Raw genomic sequence first — 25691 nt, 5'->3', positions numbered from 1 at the left:
AAAAAAAAAAAAAAAAGCAAGGCACTAAGCAACTCAGTGAGACCCCTGTCTCCAAATAAAATACATAATAGGGCTGGGGAAATGGCTTAGTGGTCAAGTGACCCTGAGTTCAATCCCTGGTACCAAAAAAAAGGAAAAAAGAAAATGTGAACAGGAACACCCCCAGCAGTATCCTTCATTGCAGCCAAACACCCCCTCACCCTTTAGTGCCCAGCAATGGGTGAAGTATGGTACAGGCACAAGACACTTGTGATGGCCACAAAGAAACATGGCTCACACACCACAGAACCTGCCAAGTGAACCAAGGCCAGAGGCCAGGCCCCAGATGCACGAATCCCTCTGTACGCAATTCAGCAGTGAGTCCACAGAGGCAGACCGTAGTCTGCCAACCCTGGACAGAGCAGAGAAGGGGGCAACAGCTGGTAAGGACACAGGGGTCTCTCTCTGGAGAGTGAAAGCATATGGATCTGGACAGCGACCAGGAGCAGGCTGAGTGGCAGATAAGAATTCAGTACCTCTGATGCCACTAACCTGGACCCTTAGAAATGGTAAATATTCTCCTTTGTATTGGGAAAAAAGAGGACCACACAACAAGGCAGACTCTGCCTGCATGCCAGGGAAGGCGAGCGCAGTGCCCACCACAGTCTGAGCAGTCATGAAACTCACCAGAAACGGGCTGCTTCCTGCTCTACCCTCCTCCCCACCCAGGTTGCCTACACCAACACTCACCCTCAGGGCGAACACCACATTAAAAAGAATCATGGTAGGTGCTTCCCTCTTCGGGGATGGATCTGTTTTGGAGACCTACAAAAGAGGCATGATTGCAATAAATTGAGAGCCATGCATGGGAAAGACCCCAGAGACTAGCAGAAGAGGAAAACAGCTCCCAGGTCTTTGAGAAGTGACTGATGCCTTCCTTTCTGAGGAGCACCTGCTGCACAAATAGCTGTGACAAGAGTGGGGCAGTCAACGGAAGGAAGCAGAGTGACAGGATGTAGAGGGACCTGGGAAGTAGGGGGCCCAGACCTTCTCTGATCCTCCACTTCCATTCCACTGCCAGCCCCAGGGTCCACCTGACCTTCCCAGCTACTTCTGCCAGGCATGACAAGTACTCAGGCCCACTTAGGTACAGGACAATGCTCAGGGCCAGCAGAGGCCTGAACAGGCTCAGAGGAGACAGGGCAGCTGGCCTCATACCAGAGCCCAGTCCTCATCTCTGTTCCCAGCTCTGTATCCACAAATGCAGAAGCACTCCTAGGGCATGAAGGAACTCTGCAAAGCCAACCACAAGTGACACCACAAGGGGGAGCCAAAGCCCCAGACTCCCTGCCAGTCACTCCCACAGGCTGGCTGCCAACTCTCCCACCCACCACCCACAGGCAGTACCTGGGTTCAACCTCCAGGACCATCAAAAACAAACAAACAAATAAATAAATAAATGCTTGCACCATTTTTAGAAAGCTCAGGGGTTGGCAGATGCTAGTCAAATTACTCTCTTGGATTCCCTAGAAACAGGTAACCTGTAAACAAAGAAAGCCACGTCCACAGAGACCCAGAGTGCGAACAGCAGAAGCTGACCACAGAGGGGAGCTGGGGGCCGAGTGCAATGCTCTGGGTTTGATGCCAGCATGGGGCAGTGGAGACAGTGGCAGGGACAGAAGCACCAGGGTGCCTTGTGCCTGCTAGCCAAGCACAGACCACTGGCAAGGGCTCCTCACTTTTCTGCTGGACCCCCAGGATCTACAGAGGTGCACACTCACGGCAAGTGCCTGATCAGGTCTGCTGCCTAACAGTCACCCTCACTAGAGCCAGTGTCAGCACCATTCTGAGCCTCATGAGCCCAGGATGGGCCAGGCCTACCTAGGGAGAGCCCTACCTGCCTGACAAGGATCACAACTGACCAGGGAGGAACATACCTGCCCCAGAGCATGCTGCAGCAGTGTCGGGTGCCCAACAAACCGCACATTATCTATCTTCAGTTCAAATTTTTGGCCACACATTTCAGATTTGGTTGCCAAAATTGTTGCCAAAATAACATCTGAAAACCTTAAAGATGAAAAAAGGTAAAATAGAAAATAAGGTTAACCAAGGATCATGACACCATGCCCTATACCTCCAGAGGGGAGGTCTCTGTGAATGGCAGTCATGTGAACTGCTCTGCCCCAGTGGCTTTCTTGTAGCAATCCCGAGGTTAGGGAGGCAAAATCACCAAAATCAGATAAAAGGCATGAGAAGCAGAGGTTGGAGGCACATGCTATCATCTCTACATGCTCTATGAAATTAGGAGAGGAACAGCTGCAGTCTGCATTTAAGAGGAGGATTGGCTGGAGCTGGCACTGTCCTAAGGAACAGTTCAATAAGCCTCACAGGTATAGGGGACCCTCCCAGCAGCCACTGGGCTTGCTGGCCTGCACCCTTGATGCGGAGCAGGAACTGTGCTTTGTGGTGCAACTTCTCTGATCCTGAACTCAGACTTTCCCACTTCCATTCGGGAAGGACAGTGCAAACCCATCCTGTCACAGGAGCACCAGGATGCCACAGGGAGGTGAGAACAGCCAGGGCATGGGAGCTTAGCCATTGCAAGGCACACCTATACCCTTGTCTCCCTTCTGGCAAACTGGCCCCTCCCGGCTGGGGACTTGGATAAGGGAGATGGTCTGCAGGGAGGGGCACCTGGGGTGCATCATTGCCGCTTATCTCAGAGCCCAGGGCCTGGCCTCTGCTCTGGAATGGGTGTGCTAGACCATTGCTCCCACTGCATCCAAGAGTAGAGAGCACCTGCACTCTTCTATACGCCAAGGAAAGCACTTCTAACGTCTAAGAAAGAGGGCATGGTGTCTCAGGGAAGACTTCTCCTTCTTCCAGGGAACATGTTCTGCCCCTGGGCAAGGAACCCCACAGTCCTGACAGGCTACTGGACAGACTTGCAGTGTGTACCTCGTCATGCCCTCCCAGAGTGGGGACCATCGTTGTAAGCCCTCTGTTAGAAATGAAAAATGAAGGCCAGCTTCCAACAGTGATTATAGCCCCTCTCTGAAAGAGCAGATGGCTCCAGATAAAGGTCTGGGGGCCATGGATTCCAGGAGACCCTGGACCAAGGGCCTTGCTGTGGCCAACTGACCCAGGATGACATGTAAGACAAGTATCTGTGAGTTCTCCCAGTCTCCTGGGCCAGGGGCATTCCACTGCCAAGCCAAAGGGCTCATGATGTTTCCGGCCTTCCCTCCAGAACTGGCAAGACCCTGTGGCAGTCCTGGGTCGCCCTGAGCACACCAACACAGAACACGGGCCAAAGGGGCTGTCTCGCCTCTTGCAGTCAGGGATGGTCGAAGTTCCCAGACTGATCTTGTTAGAAACATCTGGGGCCCAGACGTGGTGACGCACACTGTAATCCCAGTGGCTGAGGCTGAGGCAGGAGGGTCATGAGTTCAAAACCAGTCTAAGCAATTTAGGAATACCCTGTCTCTGGGATGTGGCTCAGTGGTTAAGCACCCCTGGGTTTAATCCCAGGTTCAATAAAAGGAGAAAGAAAGAAAAGGAAGAAAGGAAGGAAGAAAGGAAGGAAGGAGAGAGAAAAAGAAGGAGGAAGGAAGGAAGGAAGGAAAGAAAAGAAGAGAAAAGAAACACCCTGGGACATGCAGGACCCGCACTGGCATGCTTGGTCTCTGCTTCATTGAAACACTATTCTCTGGAGCAACTAAAGCAGACACAGCAGATCCTATTGTCTCAGACCAGAGGCATCACAGGTTTTCCTTAAAGACTCACTCTGCCCTGTAGCTCCCTTCTGAGGGACAGTGATGTGGAAGGTGGTTCAGAGGATGAAATCCCTACACCACTCCTGCTTGAGTAGCTGACTCAGTGTCAGCACATCATGTCCCTTCTGAACAAACACCCTCCACTGGGTGGTAACCCAGGGACTAGGGACTAGCAGACAGAAAAGCAACCCCTGCCACTCCAGAAAGCTCACTTCTTCCTGTAATAGCCTAAAATATCCACTAAAAGTTGTTGCTCTGTTATTAAGAGCTACAGGCACACAGCCTGGGCCCTAGCCCTCAGGTACCAGTCCAGAGACGCAAGCTACATGGCTGAGTGATGATGGGTCCTGGGATCCTCAGGCAAATAGGAGTAGTTCAGCTCATGTCTATAAAACTCAAATCCCAAGTGCCCTGCAAGAGCCAAATCTGCAAGAGCCAAATCCTGGCTGCCAGGGTCCACAGATAGTGCCAACTGGAAAGTCCTGTGAAGCCTAAGTTAAAAGTCACACTCCCCTAAGTGGCTGTCTGGGGAGACCCCTCAGATGGCCCACAGGATGACAGCTGGCCACTCTGCTCATCTCAGCAAGTTTGCCCCCCACAGAAACCCACTTGCTACAGCTTAGCACCCATGTAGATGAGAATCTGTGTGGCTTCATACCTCAGATGGGGCCTGGTGCAAGGAGCACAGACACAGCAGTGTAATGAGATTGGGAGACAACTCACAGTTGCCACAAGCAAGTGGCAACAATTGCTTGTTGCTTCCAAAAGTTACAAAATTCTTTCCTGTAAAAGCTGGTAAATGTAATACATTAAAATTATTGTTAGGGGCTGGGGACATAGCTCAGTTCATAGAGTGCTTGCCTTGCATTCACAAGGACCTAGTTTCAATTCCCAGCACCACCCAACAAAAAAATAAATAAAAATTGTTACAAAAACTAAGGACCTCTGGACTAACTTGGAAACCCAAGAAAAGCAGGCTTAGGAAGCTCTACCAGCCCAGCCAGATGACAAGCCAGATTTTCTCTCCTTGCCAGACATTCTGGAGAAGGGCTTGCTCTCTGACTGGGCTAGAAAGGAGCAGGCAGCCTAGAAGGGATCTCAGCTCTGCTCCCTGCCTCCCTGCTGGGAGTTCACAGACACTAGAGTACCTCCAAGGCACAGGAGGGACGCACTGTCGGGGGCACAGGGCCATCCCATCTCATCCCTGCCCTCCTGCAGTAATTCAGGATCACTCCCAGGAACGTCTTTGCCTCTGTGGGGCTCAGCCAATAACATTGAAACCCAAGCATCACACCTGACACCCAGACTTTGGTAGAGACACTATTAAGGGCCCTGAAAACCATAGACTAGAAGCCAAAGCCACAGGTCTCAGTGTGGCAATGGGCAGGGAGGTGAGAAACCCCACTCCTGCTCACCCACCACCTCCACAGGACTACTGGCTCCTCCTTGAGGGCGGAAGAGGTTTGAAGGCACACCTGGTCCCAAAAGACTCTCTGGTGCCATCAACCATGCCTTGGCCTCTCAGACAATGTTAAAGAGCTAAATAACTCTGGGTGGAGAAAGGGCAGGGACAGTGAAGAAGCCTGGGCTCTTGTGGGAGGACAAGCTAGGGCCTGTGTGCCTCGTTAGTGACTTTTTTCAATGTTGAGTGAAAACAGGAATTAAGCACAATTACAAGAAGAGAGGGCAGCCAGAATCAAGACAGAAAGATGGTGGAGAGGTCTCAGTCTTACCCTGCAACCAACTGCTCATCGGTTGGAGGACATGGCTCGCTGAAATGGGAACAGGACCATCAAGACCAAACAAAAGCACTGCTTTACAAAACCATGAAAAGTTACAAGATTATTTTTACAAAAAAAGTATTAAAGTCTAGTAGAAGCACCACCATAAGCATTAACTGCTAATGTCAAGACCAGGCAGCTTACCAGACAAGAAAGGGGACACAGGCACTCCTACTTACCCCAGGGCATTCTCCCTGAAGTTCAAACTCTTACACATGTGCGCAGGCTGTGGGGAACAGGAGTCTCTTCCTTTCTTTCTTTCTTTCTTTCTGTGTGTGTACAGTACTGGGGATTGAACCTAGGGGCACCCTACCACTGAGCTACACACCTAGCCACTTTTATGTTAACTTTGAGGCAGGGTCTTGCTAAGGTGCCCAGCCTGGCCTTGTATTTGTAGCCCTCCTGCCTCAGCTTCCCAAGCAGCTGGGTCACAGGTGCCCATTGCACCAGGCAAGAGTCACTAGCCTTTTTTTTTTTTTTTTTTTGTGATGCTGGGGGTTAAACCTAGGGCCTTATGCCTGCTGGGCAAGTACTTTACCAACTGAGCTACATCCCCAGCTCAAGAGTTGCTTTTTAAAAAGAAGCTCAACACTGGGAAACGTATATCAGACACCAGGGCCATAAGAATTAGCCAGACACCTGGGCACAGTATCTCATCTTTCCAAAAATGGACTTCTCCTCTGTATGACAAGAAATCATCTGTAGAGGACAAAATGGAATCACCTAGGTAAAGCCTTCTGAAAACTGAAGTACCAGGTGAACGTCGGCTCCCTGAGCTTCCACCTGGAGAGCCAGCCGGGCATGTTAGGTTCATTTGTGCAGAAAATATCTGGAGCTTCTGCACTACCCAACCTGAGCTTTCTAGAAAGAGTTTAAGAATTTATGTTCCTGGACAGAGATTTTTATTCTGGGGCATGCTGTTTTCCAAGTATCCTAAAGACAGAAGACACTCACACCTGGGAGTGGAAGGGCACCATGCCCACAGGGCTCCCTGCCACTCACCACACTGCCAGAGACCCACCCAAGAAACACAACAGTGAAGCCACACCTTAGCTCATTGGGCTGTGCAGTGCAAGAGGTTACGATACCTTCCAAAGGCTGACCAGAAAGCCAGGATCCTACCAGATCCAGTCTGACTCAGATGGACCTCCTGCAACCAGACAGGTCGCAATGCTACCTATACCTCCAAAGGCACAGCAGCAAGCACACAGGGCTTCGGGTGTGGGCAAGGTTCCACTTCCTGACAAAGGCAGGATGCTCCCATGCGATCCAGACCGGTAGGGGAGAACAGAGCCCAGCTACCCACAGGAAACTTACAGAAGACAGACAAAGGCTCAACCTAAGGAAGGTGCCCAAGTGTGCAAAGCTGGAATGGTACTTGGAGCCTGAACTTGTCCCCAGCAGGTGCCCTTTACTGTGAAACAAGTAGCCAGAACGGGGAGAACGTGGCCCTCTTCTAGCATCTCAGCACACTGTGGGGCAAAGTCACCAAGAGCCACCAAAAGCCTGGTGGAGCTTCAGGTGTGCCTGAGGTGAAAGCAGGTGTACCACAGGCCAGAGAGTACTGGAGCTGGGCTACCTGGTGACAGCCCAACAGCACCCAAGGCTGGACTTGCTGCTGTGGGGCCAGGCCCAAGGAGGGCAGAAGCACCAGCTGACTGCACCCCACCGAAGGCACCCGTGAGCTACAGGCACTGATGGAAGCCCACCACAGCTCTGGTGGGGGGGGTTCTTCTGGACAGTGTCTAAAGCACAACTTCCAGGAAAATTTCACACCAAGAGGCCCAGTCTCCTCCAAGTCCCTGACTCCCCAGGAGGGAGTGGCCAGAGGGCTGCCCGTAATCTCAGAGGGCCAGAAGACACTACCTACTACCTCAGGAGGGGACCTGCCCATACCAGGCTAGTGGCTTCCCCAACCAGTGTGGGGCCCCAGGGGACACGGCAACATGAGCACCCCAGCCCCTGACACCCAGTCCACAGGAACACTGCCACTTTTATGATCTTTAACTGCAAGTCTCAAGACACAGGATGGTCCCCATTTTCTTCTGTTCCCACTGAATTCCAGAAGAGGGTTTTAAACAAAGGAGTAATAGTTAACTCCTACCCCTGAAGCCCATCCTGATGGTATACCTGAATAAACCAGCACCTGAAACAACACCAGTGCTTCTGAGGAGCTGGAGTTTTTACTCTATTCAATTTCAGCAAATCTCCATTTAATGGCTGTGCTGGTCATGCTGTGATAGTGAGCAGCACTTTCTGCACCCTCACTCCTCTAAGGCCACGATCTGGCAAACTGACAAGCAGGAGCATTCCAGGGTCCCAGAGAGAAAAGCAACTCCAAGTGACAGTTGACAAGGACAGGGGGCGGATTTGTGGAACTGCTACACCACCTCAGGAAGCTGCTGAGCTATGACAGGAAGGAAGAGCAGGGGCCTGGCAGGTTCTGGAGGAGACCACGCAGCAGGGACTGGGTGCCCAAAGGACTCACCCTAATGCTGAGAACAGGAGGTCAGCAGACCTGCATGTGCTACATCACCAAGCAAAGCCCTTCCTTTTTCTCTCCTGTAGTACTAGGGATGGAACCCCAGGTCTTAAGTGCACTAGGCAAGACCCAACCACTGAGCTACAGCCCTAGACCTAAATGAAGCAATTCTTAAACTAATAAAGAATCTTCTGAAAAGAAGCATTCCGCCCCAGGGGTTTCCCTCTTCACTATGTTAAACACTGAATGAACTCCCTAGAAAACATATTTATGGTTATTATAAGTCTCTGAAAATTAACTGCAGGAATTAGGTGTACCGTCTTCTGAGGAAATCCCTCCACCCAGACTGTTCCAAGATCTCTGCACCTTCAAACCAACCCTTGTGCTCAGAGAAGTTTGTGAGGAGAACATGGGAGAAGTGTGCACAAGAAGCACCTATTGAGTGTGCAGGGGTGAGAGCTTCCCATGTGCCTGTAACACCTGAGTTTGTTCCAGGCCACCACCTTAAAGAGCAAGACAATCACAGGCCTCTACATGAAGGCTCCCTAGAGAGCCCACAGTCCACTACCCAGCAGCCCCTGCTGGCCAGTCCCTCTTCCAAAGCTCACGCTCAGGTCATGTCATAGGCCCCAGCACCCTCATGGAGGGTGAAAGACTCTCGGAACTGACCTCACCATGCCAGTGTGCGGCACTGTCAGAGAACCAGAGGGAGTGGTACTAACTCACCGCACAAGGTCTCAGAGGCCCAGCCCTGCACCCCACACAGGCCTGTCTGTGTCTAGGGAGCTCAGGGTAGGTACTTTACAACCTTGCCTCCTGCACCTGGGAGGTTAAAATGAACATGAGCAGGCAGAAGTGGTCATTTTTGAAGTTTCTACCCTAATACTGCCTCTCAGAAAGAGCAGCAAAGCAAACTTGGGAAGGAGCAGGACCCACCTTTCTGTGACCCTAAAGAAGTATTGAGGGTCAGGCCAGCCCCAGGTCCAGCACCAAGAGGGACCTGGCTGGCTGTGCTGTACCTGTGTGCCTACATCTGAACTCAAGCAAGTACTGGAGGAACCAGGTGTGCAGACAGCAAAGGGGTCTGCTTTCCTCTAATAGGAGAAAAACATCCTTCACAGACACAGCCCCACCCGTTCTCAGACCTACTTTACCAGCCACACAGCCCATGACTGGAGCAGGTGCCCAGAGTACCCAGCAAGCCAAAAAGATGGGCAAAGTAACCATCAGCTCTGCCCTACCTGGAAGCAACCACCAAGCAGAGAGGATACTAGACTTCTCAGGGGCCAACGTATGCACCAGAGGGAGGGCAGGGCTCTGCCCATGCCTAGGAGCAGGACTCCATTATTGCCCTCAGCACCTTACCTGGAGTCACCGTCCTGGTCATCAGCATGGTCACTCGCGTTGTTAACAGCATATCTGCTACGGGGCTTATCTGAGTGAGCAAAAAAGGGAGAATGGCTAAGAAAGCAGGATCTTACCACACTAGAATGTGGATTCCCTAAGATCTACAGTTTCCAAAATACAGTACATCCATGCAATGGAACAGCATGCAGTCACGCAAAGGAATAAGCATATGTGAATCTTGCAAACATTATGGTGAATGAAATAATCCAGATACAGAAGGATGAATATTGTAATTGCACAGAATATTGAGAATAAGTAAATCCCCAGACAGAGCAGAGGTCAGCAGGGGTTGGGAGCAGGAGGCAGTGAGTCACTGCTCAATGATTACTGTTTCCATGTAGAGGCTGACAAAGTTTTAGAAACAGAAAACAGGAGAAGGTGCACAATATAACAAATGTAATTAATGCCACTGAATTATACACTTAAAAATGGTTAAGTTTGGGCTGGGGCTGTAGCTCAGTGGTACAGCACTTGTCTCATATGTGTGAAGCACTGGGTTTGATTCTCAGCACCACATATAAATAAATGAATAAAATAAAGGTCCATCACAACTAAAAAAAAAAACATAAAATAAAATAAATGGCTAAAGTAGCAACTTTCATGTTTTATATATATTATACCATAAATATTTTTTCAGAAAAAAATGATGGTTTCCAAGAAATTATAACAATATGGGGAGATATTTTTGCTATGATGTTAATTCTTTTTTTTTTTCGGGGTGGGGGGGCTACTGGGAATTGACCCAGGGTGCTTTACCATTGAGCCACATCCCCAGCCCTTTTCTTTTGAGACAGAGTCTGCTAAGTTGCTGAGGCTGGCCTCCAACTTGCAATCCTCCTGCCTCAGCCTCCTAAAGCACTGGGGATAGCCTATGTTCCCACCACACCCAGCTATATGTTAACTTTATAAGAAGGACGAATACATTGCATATGTGTGTACATATGCACACTCTCAGTGCAAGATGGCAATTGTGTTAGAAAAAAAAACAAAAGAATTTTTAAACTACATTCAATAACCTTCATATTCACAAACAATAATACTTTACTAGAATAATACAGTTTAAACATAGTAACAAGCAGAAGAGGAAAGATGTTAGGACAGAGGCTACAGCAGGCACACCCTTTTCTGGAAGATAAATATGAAGATGCCTTTTCTTCCCAGTTAATCAACAGGCTAATGGCCACCTGCAGAGGCCAGGCCTGGCACACACCTGCCAGTCCAGCTACTCGAGAAGCAGAGGCTGGAGGATCTCAAATTCAACACCAGCCTGGCAAACTCAGGCTCTGTCTCAAAATAAAAACAAATGGGGGCAGTGGGGAGGCAGCTCATGACAGAGCACTTGGTTCAATCCCAAGCACTGAAAATAAATAAATAAATAAGCAAATAAATAAATAAATAAATAAAGCTTGGGAGTAGGGCCTAACACAGTCAATTCTTTCAGTGAAAAGTTTTCAATGAAAAAAAAAAATGACCAGGACAACAGTGAAAAGGAAAAACAACACATGACAAACCCTGAGAGTATAATATAGTGGGAAGTTACAGAAAGAAGCTAATCAGCCAGGCACAGTAGCCACGCCTCTGGTCCCAGCAGCTCCGGAGGCTGAAGCAGGAGGATTGCAAGTGGGAGGCCAACCTCAGCAACTTAGTGAAGCTATAAGTAACTTAGTGAGTCCCTGTCTCAAAACAAAAAATAAAAAGTGCTGGATACAGCTCAGTGGTGGAGCCTTTGTGTGAGGCCCTGGGTTCAATCCCCACTACCACACAAAATAAACAAACAATAAGAGACAATAAACATCCAAGGAAAACTCCGCAGACTTTTTTTTTTTTTAAGTTCTTTTTGTAACTGTAGATAGACAGCATGCCTTTATTTTATTTGTTTATCTTTATTTGGTGTTAAGACTCACATGCTAGGCAAAGTCTCCATCACTGAGCTAAAGTCCCACCCCTCAGAAGACTTTGATTAACAATCTGAGTGAGCAGCAGTCCTCAAGCATAACAAAACTGAAAACCTGACTCTATAAAATCAACACTCTGTCAGAAGAGGAAAGATGTTAGGACAGAGGCTACAGCAGGCACACCCTTTTCTGGAAGATAAATATGAAGATGCCTTTTCTTCCCAGTTAATCAACAGGCTAATGGCCACCTGCCGAGGTCAGGCCTGGCACACACCTGCCAGTCCAGCTACTCAGGAAGCAGAGGCTGGAGGATCTCAAGTTCAACACAGAAGCAAACTGCGTACATATTTACAGCTTTGTCACAAAAGCCTACTTTTATTTTAAATATGTAAAAGCTCCTTCAATTTTCTACAACTTGAAAAAAAAAATCAAAATCAAACAATTCCAAGAGAAAATGAGGCAAAGGATACAAACAGTTCATTCACTGGAAAGGAAATGTAAATGGCTCTGAAAACAGAAAACACATTCANCGCGTTTGAGCTGGTTCCCGCGGCGCCAGTTTCTGCGATGTAAAAGTAGCACACTCGCGGGGCGCGTTGGCCTAATCCTAGCGACTCAGGAGGATGGCAGGTTTGAGGCCAGCCTGAGCAATTTAGCGAGGCCCTGCCTCAAAAAAAAAAAAAAAAAAAAAAAAATTAAAAGGGCTGGGAATGTAGCTCAGTGGAATAGCGCCCCTGGTTCAGCCCCCAGACCGCCAAGAAAACTAACGCATCTGTTTGGCAGAAAGTTGAAACGTAGAACTATAAAATTACCCAGGAACAGTAGTGAACACCTTGTAGGCACAGTAGTGAACACCTGTAGCCCCAGCTCCTGGGGAGACCCACGCGGGACTGCTGGAGTCCGGGAGTTTGGGTCCAGTGTGGGCAGCATATCCAAACCCTGTCTCAAAAAATAACAATAAGCAGCCAGAGCGGTGGCACACACCTGTAATCCCAGTGGCTTGGGAGGCTGAGGCAGGAGGATTGCAAGCTCAAAGACAGCCTCAGCAACTTAGTGAGGCCCTAAGCAACTCAGTAAGACCCTATCTCTAAATAAAGTACAAAATAGGGATGGGGATGGTGGTTCAGTAGTTGAGCACTCCTGAGTTCAATCCCCTGTACCAAAAAATGCATTTTTAGTTTTTTTCTGAAATTTACAAAAAGGAAAATAGTGTCTTTTTTTGGTTATCACTGAGAGAGAGAGAAAATGGTACCAGCTGGTTATTTGCCATTGGGGAGCACTGCCTTCTTTTTTCCTTGGGGGTTTTGTCCTCTGATGGTGTAAATGAGTTCTTAGCACAGCCTTATCCCAATCTCAGGTCTTGATGTAAAAGAGACCTGAGGTTCTCCCATGCTTGTCCCCAAAGTCCCTGGAATGGAAAGGAGGGTGCAGGAGCAGGAGGCCTGTGCGTGGGATGATGGCCAGTTGTGGTCATAGGGGCTTTTTGCCAGCCATATGGCAAGACTATGGCTCAGGGCTCCCTCCTCTGATTTCCCTGGTGGTGCTGCTCATTGGACAGACCCTTGGGGCTCCAGCCCAGCAATCTCTAGACTAGGGGAAGGGCCAGACATGGAGGAGGCCATCATTCCCCCAGTTATCCTCTCAGGGCCTACTTCCTGCCACAACCTTCACAGCACTATGGATGGTTTACTTCAGACTAGTAAATGGCAAAGATACTGGCATTGGTGCCAAATGCAGGAAGATCATGTGCTCGCATCCCACAGAAGTCTAGGGTGCACCCTCCCAGGTTGCCACCCAGGGCTCAGTACAGGACCCATGGTGCTTGTTGGAGGGTGCCAGCACCTCCCTGGCAGCCTCGCCAGCCCCATGCTCATGTACCTCATCAGCTGTTAGAGACGTCATGAGAAACTAATGTGACTCCATTTTTGAGAAACCAGCCTCTACCTCAGAGCAAAGCTTGTCCAAGGAAGGGGGCCTTGTCCTTGGAAAAACCCACAGAGCACTCCTAAGCACATACCCACCCTGCTGAATATAACAGGAGAGGTCTGAGGCGCCAGGTGTCCCTGACTCAGTTAGGCTAGTGAGGACCCATAGCAACCCCCCTAGCAACCTCTAATCAGCATGAGACAGGGAAAATACCTGGAATGCCAGATGACCCCCCAAGTAGTTTATGGTGGTTGATAACATGTTGGGAAACCATGTAGTTTAGCACGTACACCCCTTGTGGCCTAAACCAATCAGATCAAAGGAATTCCCCTCTTGTACTAACCAATCACCCCTATCAAACTTGTTCCCGCCAGTGAATGTGCTAATCAATGTTAAGAGTTGTTGTTTGACTTTCCCGAGGTATGGAATGATTTGCTGTGTGATGTTGTGACACATAGAGTATCCTCAAAAACCTATAAATTCTCACTGAACAAAGAACTGGGACTCACTCCCTGGGACCGCTGCGTCAGAACGGTTGTGAGTCCAGGCTCGAGCTTGCAATAAAGACTCTTGTGTGATTGCATCGAATTCGGCTCCTGGAGGTCTATTGGGGTCCCATGAATCTGGCATAACAGTCACAGCTCAGGACAGTGCCCTGGCTTGAGGGGCAGGGACCCCCACTTTGGACTGCAGCTCCTCAACCAGCAAAGGTTTGGAGTAAATGGTTTTGAAATGTAGTCCTTACTCTAAAGCTCTCACATTGTTTCCTGGATAAGAAACTGCAGGGCCGGTCTCTGCGTGCAGTAGGGTACACCCTCAGAGTCTTCTCTGCTAAGGACAGACACCTCTAGAAGTCGTCCTTATTTTAAATTTAAATAGTTTTGATAACCTGCTTCAATGAAAGAAACCAGAAAGAAGTGGACTTTTGGAAACGGAAACCCCCAACCTTCCTCCTAGCCTGGGTGCCCCTGGGGTGGGGTAGGAGGCCACTTAGAAGCTGGGCCTTATCAGTCTTCACACTTGGGTTGCCAGAGGGCTAGGTGGGGCAGACAGACATATCTGCTACAGTCTTTTCCACTGTGGTGTTCCTACCCCACCAGAGAAGAGCTCAACAGTGGCAAGAATAATGTTAAATTCTGTACCATTTCCTGAGCTCCTGCAGTGACAGATGGCCCTTCCTAATGCTGACTATAACCCCCACATGAAGGTTAAAACAGTAGAGCTGGGCTCAGGGTCCCCGGGTTGCATTCTCAGACACTAGTCTAGAGATCTCTATCCTGGGCTTTGACTGAGTGGCCAAATGCCCATCTGAGCTTGACCCCAGCTCAGAATGTGCCTGGAGTTTGGAATTCTGCCCTCAGACCTTAGGTCCCACCATCTTGGACTCACTGCAGAGACTCCAATTCCTCCCACCACAGGAAACCAAGGCTGGCCCAGCCCAGCCAACATCCTAGGCAAATCAAACTACTGGGCCGGTTCCCTCCTCTGTTGAAACCCTGCACACGTTTCATAGTTTCCCTGAGCCTCTAATTCCTTATCTTTAAAATTAAATGATAATAAAATAAAACCCTCCCTCACAGAGTGGTTGTGAAGGTCCAGGGCCCAATGTGAAGAAAGTTTGGTGACTCCACCATCCATCCAGAATGAACTATCACCTCAGACACAAGACCTCAAGAAAAGGCTCTGAGATTCAATATGGTCTACAAGTCCCTGTCTCCTGGGCATTTGGCATTTGTTCAACCATTTTAAAGCTGAGTAATTCAGTGGCACTTAGCATATTCACAGTATTATAAACCATCTTCTAGTTATAGTTGTAGTTTTCAGTGCCCAAAGGGAATCCCCTGCACAAAGCACTGGCTCTCTATCCCCTTCCCCTGCCCTGAGAAGTACTCATCTACTCTCCATGGATTTGCCTGTTCTGGGCTTTATATACAAAGAATCATATGATATGTAGTCGCATGTGTCTGGCTCAAGTTTCATCCATGTAGGATTTGCTTTTGTTTGTTTGTTTTTGTATGCATGTGGTTTATTTTGGGGCTGGGGATTTAAACCAGGAACACTTATTACTGAGCTATATCCCCAGCCCTTTTTATTTTTAATTTGTTTTGAGACAAAGTCTTGCTTAGAGCCTTGATAAGTTGCTGAGGCTGGCTTTGAACTCATGATCCTCCCGCCTCAGCCTCTTAAGCCACTGGGATTACAGGCATGCACCACCATACATGACAAGTTTCATCCATGTTGTAGCATCTTATCAATACTTCATTTTTATAGCTGAACAATATCTCGTTTTATAGAAATATCATTACCATGATGCATTTATCTATTCGTCCATTGATAAACATTCGGGTTGTTTCCAACTTTGGGCTACTGCACATAGAAGAATATAACACCTTTAAACAGGATAAGAGAATCACTAATTTAATGGCACTAATATCACAAATGTGTTCAACCACAATCAGTATAAGAGAGCGGAGGTGGAGCTGTGTGTATTGTAAGGGTTCTATGTTTGGGATCAGGGTCTTTGATGAAGGTCCAGGGCCCAGTGTGAAGAGAGTTTGGTGATTCCACCATCCATCCAGAATGAACTGTCACCTCAGACACAAGACCTCAAGAAAAGGCTCTGAGATACAATGTGGTCTACAAGTCCCTGTCTCCATGCTAGAGTCTTATCAGTCTACACCTTTAATGGCACTAATTTAATTAGTGCCATTAAATTAGTGATTCTCTTATCCTGTTTAAAGATGTCATATTCTTCTACGTGCAGTAGCCCAAAGTTGGAAACAACCTGAATGTTCATCAATAGATAAATGCATCATGATTACTTCATGGCTGTGGCATGCTTAGCTGCTAAGAAAGTTTCTGGGCAAAGGTACAGAATGCCTAGCTGCTGTGGCAATGCCCTGCATGAGGAGGCTCCATGCTAGAGTCTTATCAGCCTACACCTTGATCTCAGGCACTCAGCTTCTGGGTATTAAAGAAACTCTCTCATTAGACAATCACAATGTTTCACCAAGCTCCATTGCACCTAACCTGTCCACATAACAGTAACTTGAACAATGGACTTTTTAAGGGGTACACAAAGCTCCTAACATTGCATGTTGCAACTATAGTATGTAACTGAGGAATAAACTGCACAATGTTGCTAACCTGTAACCTGCCAAAGTGACACAATGAACACTACTGTACTACTGATGCCAGTGACCTAATGTAACTATTGAGGGGCTGGGGATGTGGCTCAAGCAGTAGCGTGCGGCCCAGGTTCGATCCTCAGCACCACATACAAACAAAGATGTTGTGTCCGCCGAAACTAAAAAAATAAATAAATAAATAAATAATATTTAAAAATAAAAAAAATAAAACTTGCCACTTAGAAGCATGAAACCAAAACAAAAAGCTGCAATAAAAAAGATTTAGAGACTTGATTTTTAAAAAAAATGTAACTATTGATATAAATAAGGGTGGCAGCTTGGGCAAGAGGCCATTCTGCCCTTCTGCCTTTCTGACCATTCTGCCATCCTGCCATTCTGCCACTTTGCCTCTGCCTCCTTTTTGTTGTTGTTGTTGTTTTTGTTTGTTTTTCTGTGGTGCTGGGATGGAACCCAGGGCCTTGTGCATGCAAGGCAAGCACTCTACCAACTGAACTATATCCCCAGCCTGTCTCCTTTTGATTTCTTTACAGTGTATCTCAGTGATATAGCATTTGCTTAGCATGTGTGAGGACCTGGGCTCAATCCCAAGTAGCACAAAAAAATAAAAAAAGAGAGAGTCAGAGACAGAGAGGAGGCAAAGTACAGAGTCCGAGAAGAATAACAAGTAAAACTGACAAATTATATCCAGAACATTGTGTGTGTGTGTGGTGTGCTGGGGATGGAACCCAGGGCCTTGTGCATGCAAGGAAAGCACTCTACCAACTGAGCTATATCCCTAGCCCTATCCAGAACATCTTAAAAATTCCTGAGGAATAGTAAGACCAGCAACACAGTAGAGAAATGGGCATCTCTGAGACCTGTCAGGAAAGAAGAAAGACAACAATAGGAGACACAGGAGCAAGGCACAGTCTCACAGATCCTTGGGAAATTGTGCACCGAAATCACAGGCCAAGCCCTGCACCCCACTAGAAAGGCGAAGATCAAGGGCATGGCAGGTGCTCAAGAACGCCGAGCCCGGGCTGGGGATGTGGCTCAAGCGGTAGCGTGCGGCCCGGGTTCGATCCTCAGCACCACAGACAAACAAAGATGTTGTGTCCGCCAATAACTAAAAAATAAATATTAAAAAATAAAAAAAAATGTTTATTAAAAAAAAAAAAAGAACGCAGAGCCAAGGGAACTCCAGCTACTATGAACGTCTCCTCGTCAGCTGCTCTGAAGACACCTGGCCCTGTCTGCTGAAGTTGAAAAGACATGAGGTACAACCAAGCAACTCCACTCCTACGCACAAACCCCAGAGAACTCAGGCACCTGGGTACCAGGCCACATATGCAAGAATGAAGAAAGCAACCCAAAGACACATTCACAATACAATGGAGTGAAGACAGACCACTACCCTGTGACTGGTAAATATCACAGACGCTAGTAGGTAAGAAAGGACAGACACAAAAGGGGACATAGCCAGGTGCGATGGCACACACCTGCAATCCCAGCAAGTTGGAGGCTGAGGCAGGAGGATTGGGAGTTCATTGCCAGCCTCCACAACTTAGCAAGGCCCTAAGCAACTTAGCGAAACCTTGTCTCTAAATAAAATATTAAAAAGGGCTGGGAATGTGGCTCAGTGGTTAAGCACCCCTGGGTTCAATCCCCAGTACCAAAAAGGTGGGAGCACAATGTATCATTTCATTTATGATGGCCAAAGCGTCGCGCACACACATGCATGCACACACACAAACACACACACACACACAGGAACGGCTGAAGGATTTAGATGCATATATGGGTGGCTAAAAAGCTATTCAAGCCTGGCATAGTGGAGTACACCTATAATATCAGCAGCTCGAGAGCCTGAGGCAGGAGGATTGCAAGTTTGCAGCCAGCTTGGGCAACTTGGTGAGACCCTGTCACAAAACAAAATAAAAAATGTCTGGGAATATAACTCAACAGTGGAGCCCCCTGGTTCATTTTCCAGAGAAAGGAAAGCAGAAGGTAGAGATCATTCTTGGGGAGTGCTGGGGTTGAAGGTGAGCTTCATTAAACTTAAACTGTCATGTGCTGTATTCATAATGAAAAGAAAAGGAAAAGGAAACCTGCCCATGATGCTTTGCAGAATTTGGAAGTTTCAGAAACAAATAGCCTCCTGGGGAGTCCTGTCCTTGTGAGAACTCAGGATGGGAAGGGGCACATGCTCCCAGGAGGGTGAGAGGAGGTCGAGGGGTCAGTGTAGTTGGCAGCCATCATCTGCAGGACAGAGGGCTGCCTTGGAAGCAGGATCCTGGAATCCACCATCATTACCTCCTCTGTGAGGGAGAAGAGGAACCCTGCAGTGCTTCTGGCCACAAGTCCTCAGACACTGAAGTGGAGAGGCCCTCCCAGAGAGTCACTGGGCACTCTCTGTGACTGTCCCTCATGTAGCCAATTCCCCCCCTACCCCCCAGACTTGTCTCCCCTGCTCCATGAATCTCCATCAGCTGACCTGAAGCTCCCTGTATAGTTTATTCATTCTGTCCTCTCCGCCCATCTATCCATCAGACTCTATATCAAACCTTGGCATCTTCCTCCTCTCTAGGAGTAAAGACTTACATAGGCCCACGTGCCCATGGGGGTCCAGCTGCCAGGCTGAGACACTCCAGGTGAGCATCCTGGGCCAGCTGTGGTCAGCAGCACTTGCCAGGACAGTTAACAAGCAAATGTAAGAGAATGCATGGTTGGGTACACCCCTGGTGGGTAGGACCCTCCAGGGAGATGGTGGGACAGTATGAAATGTAAGAAAGACCAGGAAGAATTCCGATTTCTTCACATCCTCCCCAGAACTTTTTTCATTTTTAAAATTTTTAAGTATTTATCTTCTGCTTGCTGCAGATGGAACCCAGGGCCCTGCACACACAATGCAGGTGCTCTCCCACTGAGCTGACCCCAACATTTGCCTTTTCAATTATGATCATCCTAGTAGGTGTGATGTGGTCTCTGTGATTTTGATTTACATTTTCCTAATAACTAATGATGTTGAGCATCTTTTCCATGTGCTTATTGGCCATCTGTCTTTAGAGTTTCTGAGCTGGGAATTGAACCCAGGATCTTGCTAAATATGTGCTACCCACTGAACTTCACCCCAGCCCTGTCTCTACATTTTAAAGACAGCCAGAGAATGGGTTTTGTTTGCTACCTGAGACAGACCCAGAACAGCTTCCCTCATTGCTGGGTTAACAGGATCCTTGTTTTCTTAGAGGAAACAGAAATTAGAGACAAAGGGGGAAGGGGCTAGTACAGGCATCATGGTGGTGCATTCTGGCCCCCAGTTTGCAATTCTGAAGTGGATAAGGACAGTACAGGACTGAACTTCAAATGCAGGATGACCTCCTGGGATGGCTGGGCCCCTATCTCTCCTAGATTCTGAGTCAGACTATGGCCACCGCCCCCTCTAAGGTCAGCAGGGGGTAGGAGTTGATAGCCCCTCACCCCCAACAGTCCCAGACTGCCCATTGTCACTCTGATAACAGACTCCACTCCCAGAACCCCTTTCCCACTCCCAACCAATAGCCCAGCCAGACTGGGCTCCTGACTCTGTACATATAAGGGGACCCTGGGGAGTAAGCATCACTAGGCTACTCCTAAGTGCACCAGCTCCAGCACAGCCACTGACCCTCATTGCCATGTCTCTGACCAAGAGCGAAAGGGCCATCATCATGTCCATTTGGGACAAGATCTCCATGCAATCTGAGATCATCGGCACTGAGACTCTGGAGAGGTGAGCACCATACAGGGTGACCTGAGTGACCAGGTCAGAGGCCAGGGAGAGATGGTAAGGAGAGGTCAGTGAGAAAGGGTGGGTAGCACAAGTTCCTGAGGAAGGGTCACCAGGAGTGTCAACAGGAGACAGTGTGAACTGTGATGTGACTCAGTGGTAAAGTGCTTGTCTAGCATGCAAAAGGCCCTAGGTTCAACCCCCAGCACTGAAAAGAAAGAAAGAAGGGAAGCGGGGGGAGGGAGGGAGGGAGGACAAAGATGAAAATGAGTGGCAGTGAGGAGGGGGTTAGGGCCAGCCAGTTGAAGAGGAGGTGGGAGCTGAAGGCAGAGCTGTCTCAGTCCTCAGTAGCTCAAACATCTGTTGAACGAATGAATGAATGAATGATGGACACTGAGGGAGAGGCAGTGTCTTGCCACACTGGAGCCTGGGCAATGGGAAAAATCAGCAACACCGACCCTTTGTTTTATTTTATTATTGGCACAGGGGATTGAACCCAGGGACACTAAATCACTGAGCCACATCCCCAGCCCTTTTCATGTAAAATTTTGAGACAGGGTCTCATAAAATTGCTTAGGGCTTCGCTAAATTGCTGAGGCTGGCTTTGAACTCGTGATCCTCCTGCCTCAGCCTCCTGAGCCGCTGGGATTACAGGCGAGGGCCTCCGTGTCAGCAACTGGATGGTTTTGTATTAATATCTCAAAACACTGCGTTAAAATGTGATTTTCCTAAGTTTTGATTTTGGGGGCACCCCTGATTTGATCCACTGCAAGTACTGGTCAGTCTCTGGTCTTCAACCCCCGCGCAACAGACGCCTCCCCAGCTCACTCCCCCGACCTTTCGGCAGGCTGTTCTCAAGCTTCCCGCAGACCAAGACCTACTTCCCGCACTTCGACCTGCACCCAGGGTCGCCACAGCTGCGCACGCACGGCTCCAAGGTGGTGGCCGCCATCGGCGATGCAGTCAAGAACATCGACAACATCGCCAGCGCCCTGACCAAGCTGAGCGAGCTGCACGCCTACATCCTGCGCGTGGACCCGGTCAACTTCAAGGTGGGCAAGGTGGGCGGGCCACCGGGGCGGGAGCAAGCGCGGGCGGGGCCTGGACGGGGCACGCCCCGCCTACATCTCCCAGAGCTTCACTTGCCCCCGCAGCTCCTGTCCCACTGTCTGCTGGTTACCCTGGCTGCGCACTTCCCTGCCGAATTTACTGCTGAGACCCACGCCGCCTGGGACAAGTACCTGTCTATCTTGTCCTCCGTCCTCACTGAGAAATACCGTTGAGCGCCGCCGTCGGGACCCCTCCCTTGCCCCTGAGCCCTCCCGCAACCCCCAATAAATTAGATGAGAATGGAACAACCTGGGTCCTGCGTTCTTAGTACTGGAGGGGAGGAGGGGAGGAGGGGAGACGCTGGGGGATGCGTTGGGGCATCGTAGGAATGCGGTCGACACTGGGGTCATCCTTGCCTAGAGGATACTCCGAGGGTGGTTTGGGGAGGGTCTTGGCCCAGAGCACCCCAGCACTGGGAGCATAGCATCCCGTGTGGTCTCCTCAGGTCGCACATGCATTTGCGACTCTCCCTGCCCTCCCAAACCGCCAAGAGTTTATGGTTTTGCTTCGCATAGTGGGTGCGGGTCTGCACTCCTGAGGTCCCAACTCCGGATACCCTGGTTGCGGTGGACCTGAAGCTGTTCCCTCTCCCAACCAGGGATCCGAATCTCTGTTCCTTTATATCTCCTCTTCTCCCTACTGGAGGCTCCCTCTGCTGCAGACATTGCTGGGCGCCAGTTTAGTCCCTCCCTCCGAGAATCTCATGGCATGGGGGTAGGAGTGGAAATGGCCACAATTTGGCAGTGCAGGTTTGAACCTGGTTCACACTGACAAGCTGTGTGATCTGCACTTGCCTGAGCTCTCTGAGCCTCATGCATAAGATGGATTCACGAGATCTTTGATATAATTTTTGAGATCATAATGCAGGGTCTATGCCCAGCAGGCTCATGAACACCCTACACCCCAGCACTACATTTCAGACTCTGCAGCTTGCCTTTCCAAGGTGTGCGCTCATCCAAGACTGGTCTCCACACTCCCTGGCCAACTTAGGGAGGGCAAGAATCTTGGGGTCCAGCCTTTGCAGTGTTTCCCAAGCTGAGGATCCCTCTGTGAAGCAGCACAGTGCCAGGCCTGAAGAGGGATGCTGGAAGATGAACCCTGGCTTTGGCTCTGTTTAGGCCCCCAAGAAGTCAGTGCGATCAGGGAGAGAAGGGAATTTGGAGGACTTGACCCACCATGGTCAAGCTCTAGGTCCCGGGGGAAGTCTAGTGTGAAGGATTGCTTTCTCCTCCCCATCCCAGCAAACAGGTACATCAAATGTGCCCTGGGTCTGGGCCACACCTGGGTGCATTATGAGATTAGGCGGGGGGGGGGGGGTGTCTCAGGAACTCATGCTAAGAATCACAGGATGGGTGAAGTTGCAATACAGAAAGCCAGGTCTCTAAAGTAGCGTGGAAATACAGCTAGGACCCACCCACCCCTATGCCCCTCCCATATGGGCACCTCCTAGTGGGGTTGCCAGCCAGTGAACTCAGCCCTGGGACATGACCCTTCACTAGGCTATAAAAGCTCTGAATTCTAGCAGAGCATAGAAGGGCACACCTGTAATCCACATGGCTTGGGAGGCTCAGGCAAGAGGATCGCAAGTGCAAAACCTACTCAGCAACTGAGCAAAGTCCTAAGCAACTTAGCAAGACCCTGTATCTAAATAAAAATACAAAATAGGGCTGGGGATGTAGCTCAGTGGTTGAGTGCCCCTGAGTGCAATCCTCAGTACCAAAAAAGAGAGAGAGAACCCAACGTTGCACTGTCTCCTGCTGACAAAGCCAACTCAGAGCTGTCTGGGACAAGGTTGGCAGCCATGGTACAAGCATGGTGTGCATACCCTAGAGAACTGAGGACCCTTCTCCCATCGAGCCTCAGGTCCAACGCCTGCCCCATCGCCAACTCCTAACTGGCTGGCTGCACTTCTCTGATCCCAACTCACATGCCGCTTCAACCCACAGGTTGCTAAGGATCCTCCCACCACCAAGACCTGCTTCCTCCAATTTGATCTATTCTCTGGCTCTGCCCAGGTCAAGGCCTAGGTGAGACGGTGGCCAGCATGCTGACTAACACACAGGCCACATAGATGACCTGGAGTTGGCCCTAAGTGATCTGAGGGATGTGCATGCCCACCAGCTGTGTGTGGATCTGGTCAATCTTAATGTGACCACTAGGACGTGATCTGGCAGCCACAGCCAGCCTTGTCACAGGACAGAGAACTCATGGTTCACAGGATGTAGATGTCTGTGGCCTTCAGTCTCTACCACTGCCACAGTCTCTACCACCACTAATGGCACTTTCTCCACAGCTCCTGAACCACTGCCTGCTGGTGACCATGGCAACTCACCACCTGGAAGAATTCACCCCTGTGTGGATGCTGCTCAGATGATGGACATTCAGCCTGTGAAAAGCCTAGGATCAGGGGAGGTGGTGTGGGCTGGCCTTTGCCAGTGCTCACGGGAGCCCAGCCCATGGCTAGGATGCTTGGACATCTGAGATGGCATTGAGCTCATGCACAGCAAATGCCAGCAACCACCCACCCCAATTGGCAGGCTGCTGCCAAGGAGATGGCGGAGAGTGGGGAAAAGAACCTCTGACCCGCAGAGTGTGGGTGAGGCGCGGCTGGCCAGGCCTGGCTGCTTATTAACCCGGTGCCAGCCAAGAAGTGTAGCTAGGCTGGGCGGGTCCCAAACACCCGGGCCATAAAAAGCATTGCATTCTGTTGGTCCAGCACGCTTCTGGTTCTGACACGGACTCAGAAAGAAATCACCATGGTTCTGTCTCCTGCTGACAAGACCAACGTCCAGGCTGTTTGGAACAAGATTGGCAGGCTTGACACGTACGGTTGGGAAGCACTGGACAGGTGAGTGTTCTCCTCTGCCCTGCTAGGTCCCCGGGTACAACACCCAGTGACTAGCTGGCACCCTACCTGTTATGCCCCCACCCTCCTTGACTTCCCCCACCCACCACTTTCTCACTGCAGGATGTTCATGTCCTTCCCCACCACCAAGACCTACTTCGCCCACTTTGATCTGAGCCCTGGCTCTGCCCAGATCCAGCAGCAAGGCAAAAAGGTGGCTGATGCTCTGGCCCTTGCTGCAGCCAACATGGACGACCTGCCTGGTGCCCTGTCCTCCCTGAGCGATCTGCATGCGCACAAGCTGCGTGTGGACCCGGTCAACTTCAAGGTGAGTGCTGGCACTGGGCCAGGACAGGTGGGACAGGTGGAGGGCGCAGGTGGCAGGGCAGAGAACATCACCGTTAGGTGAAGCACAGATGCCAGTGGCCTTTACCACCACGGACGGCCCTTCCTCTCTCCACAGCTCCTGACCCACTCCCTGCTGGTGAGCCTCGCCACTAACTACCCAGAGGAATTCAACCCTGCGGTGCATGCCTCCCTGGACAAGTTCTTGGCCTCTGTGAGCACCGTGCTGACCTCCAAATACCGTTAAGCTAGAAACTTGATGGCCACACCCATCCATGCCAGCCTTGCCTCCCAGCCAGGCCTCCTCCGCTCCTGGCACCTGCACCTCTTGGCCTTTGAATAAAGTCTGAGTGGGTTTGCAGCCTGTGTGCCCTGGTTCTCTGTGTCTGCTGCATGCCATGGTTGGGGTGGTTCTACTTATCTTGGACCAAGGACCCTTATGAGGAGGGGAGGGGTGCTGAGTTGGACCTACTCCAGAGAAGGCTCTGAACCACACCCCAGTCCTGAAAAGCGCCAGACCTCCCAGGGTCCCTCAGAGGGGACAGGGGAGGAGACTCCAATGTCAACACCCTTTTCCGGACTGACCGATCCCCGTTAAACATACAACCTAGGCCAAAACCAAAGGAGCTGGCCTCAATGGCACATGCCTGTAATCTGGAAGTTACTCTGGAGGCTGAGGCAGGAGGAGTATTGCAAGTTTGAGGCCAGTGTGAGCAACATGGCAGGATCTTGTCTCAAAACACACATGCAAACTAAAATAGGCTGCTCCAGATGCAAAAGCAGGTGCCAGAAAATCTGACTCCCACCAGAGGGTAGCTGTGCTAAAGTGAGTGTGCTGTTCCCAGCTGTCCTACCTCTGTCACAGTGACCCTCAGAGAGCAGGTCCACAGTCAGGCAAGGAGAGGGTGGGCTGGCTGGAGCAGACAGGGTGCCCTCGGGAGCTTACGGGCAGAGCAGAGTGTTGCTCCCTCCCTGCAAATCCTGAGGCACAGTGACAGATCAGGTGTCCCCAGCCCAGTTCCCCCCTATACCCTGGCTCACTGTCACACATTCTCTGGCCCTGAGGCACTGAGCCATCCTGGGGATCTCCCTGAGGATCTGCCCTCCTGTTGTTGGCTGCGGTCAGGTATGCCCCTGGCCCAGATGCGGCATCTCAGGCTCCACCCTGGGATCCTGAACACCATGCCTGGCTTCACTGCCCCAGGGCCTTCAGGCCAACCGCCAAAGTGAGCCTGCTCACACTGCACTGGGCGG

At 50.0% G+C, this 25691-nt stretch overlaps 3 protein-coding genes across 7 annotated transcripts in view; 2 read left to right on the top strand and 1 right to left on the bottom strand.

Moving 5' to 3' along the window:
• Positions 1-10984, bottom strand: part of Nprl3 (NPR3 like, GATOR1 complex subunit) — a 34399-nt gene extending 23415 nt beyond the window's left edge. For 2 of the 4 annotated variants that reach the window (XM_048789512.1, XM_048789513.1), the window contains exons 1-4: positions 10966-10984; positions 9384-9453; positions 1917-2046; positions 730-804 (exon numbers count right to left, since the gene is read on the bottom strand). In XM_048789512.1, the coding sequence (XP_048645469.1) occupies positions 730-804; positions 1917-2000 (159 nt within the window). In that variant the 5' untranslated portion in view covers positions 2001-2046; positions 9384-9453; positions 10966-10984. Of the gene's footprint in view, positions 1-729; positions 805-1916; positions 2047-5488; positions 5528-9383; positions 9454-10965 lie in introns of those variants that run through there. The other 2 variants (XM_015491061.2, XM_015491060.2) reach the window with 2 other exon arrangements.
• Positions 10985-20018: 9034 nt separating this feature from the next.
• Positions 20019-21489, top strand: LOC107147142 (hemoglobin subunit zeta-like). Its single transcript, XM_015491559.2, has 3 exons — positions 20019-20140; positions 20985-21189; positions 21292-21489. Exons 1-3 carry the CDS (start codon positions 20046-20048, stop codon positions 21418-21420), a joined length of 429 nt encoding a protein of 142 aa, XP_015347045.1. The 5' UTR covers positions 20019-20045; the 3' UTR covers positions 21421-21489.
• Positions 21490-23923: 2434 nt separating this feature from the next.
• Positions 23924-24798, top strand: LOC107146521 (hemoglobin subunit alpha-like). Of its 2 annotated transcripts, none has more exons than XM_048789511.1 (3): positions 23924-24095; positions 24216-24420; positions 24538-24798. In XM_048789511.1, exons 1-3 carry the CDS (start codon positions 24004-24006, stop codon positions 24682-24684), a joined length of 444 nt encoding a protein of 147 aa, XP_048645468.1. In that variant the 5' UTR covers positions 23924-24003; the 3' UTR covers positions 24685-24798. The 2 variants fall into 2 exon arrangements, with proteins under 2 accessions (XP_048645468.1, XP_015346108.1); XM_015490622.2 differs by having other exon boundaries at positions 23931-24095; positions 24556-24798.
• The last annotated feature ends 893 nt before the right edge of the window (positions 24799-25691 follow it).

This window comes from Marmota marmota, unplaced genomic scaffold (genome assembly GCF_001458135.2).
Source record: "Marmota marmota marmota unplaced genomic scaffold, marMar, whole genome shotgun sequence".
Classification (NCBI taxonomy): domain Eukaryota; kingdom Metazoa; phylum Chordata; class Mammalia; order Rodentia; family Sciuridae; genus Marmota; species Marmota marmota.
This window is presented reverse-complemented; position numbering and strand designations above follow the sequence as displayed.

Bases quoted from the DNA above. Each gene is read 5' to 3' on its own strand.
- LOC107147142 (XM_015491559.2), top strand. From the start codon at position 20,046: ATGTCTCTGACCAAGAGCGAAAGGGCCATCATCATGTCCATTTGGGAC. The intron at 20,141-20,984 runs GTGAGCACCATA...ACCTTTCGGCAG, and splicing joins GGCACTGAGACTCTGGAGAG to GCTGTTCTCAAGCTTCCCGC. The intron at 21,190-21,291 runs GTGGGCAAGGTG...TTGCCCCCGCAG, and splicing joins TGGACCCGGTCAACTTCAAG to CTCCTGTCCCACTGTCTGCT.
- LOC107146521 (XM_048789511.1), top strand. From the start codon at position 24,004: ATGGTTCTGTCTCCTGCTGACAAGACCAACGTCCAGGCTGTTTGGAAC. The intron at 24,096-24,215 runs GTGAGTGTTCTC...TTCTCACTGCAG, and splicing joins GGTTGGGAAGCACTGGACAG to GATGTTCATGTCCTTCCCCA. The intron at 24,421-24,537 runs GTGAGTGCTGGC...CACCACGGACGG, and splicing joins TGGACCCGGTCAACTTCAAG to CCCTTCCTCTCTCCACAGCT.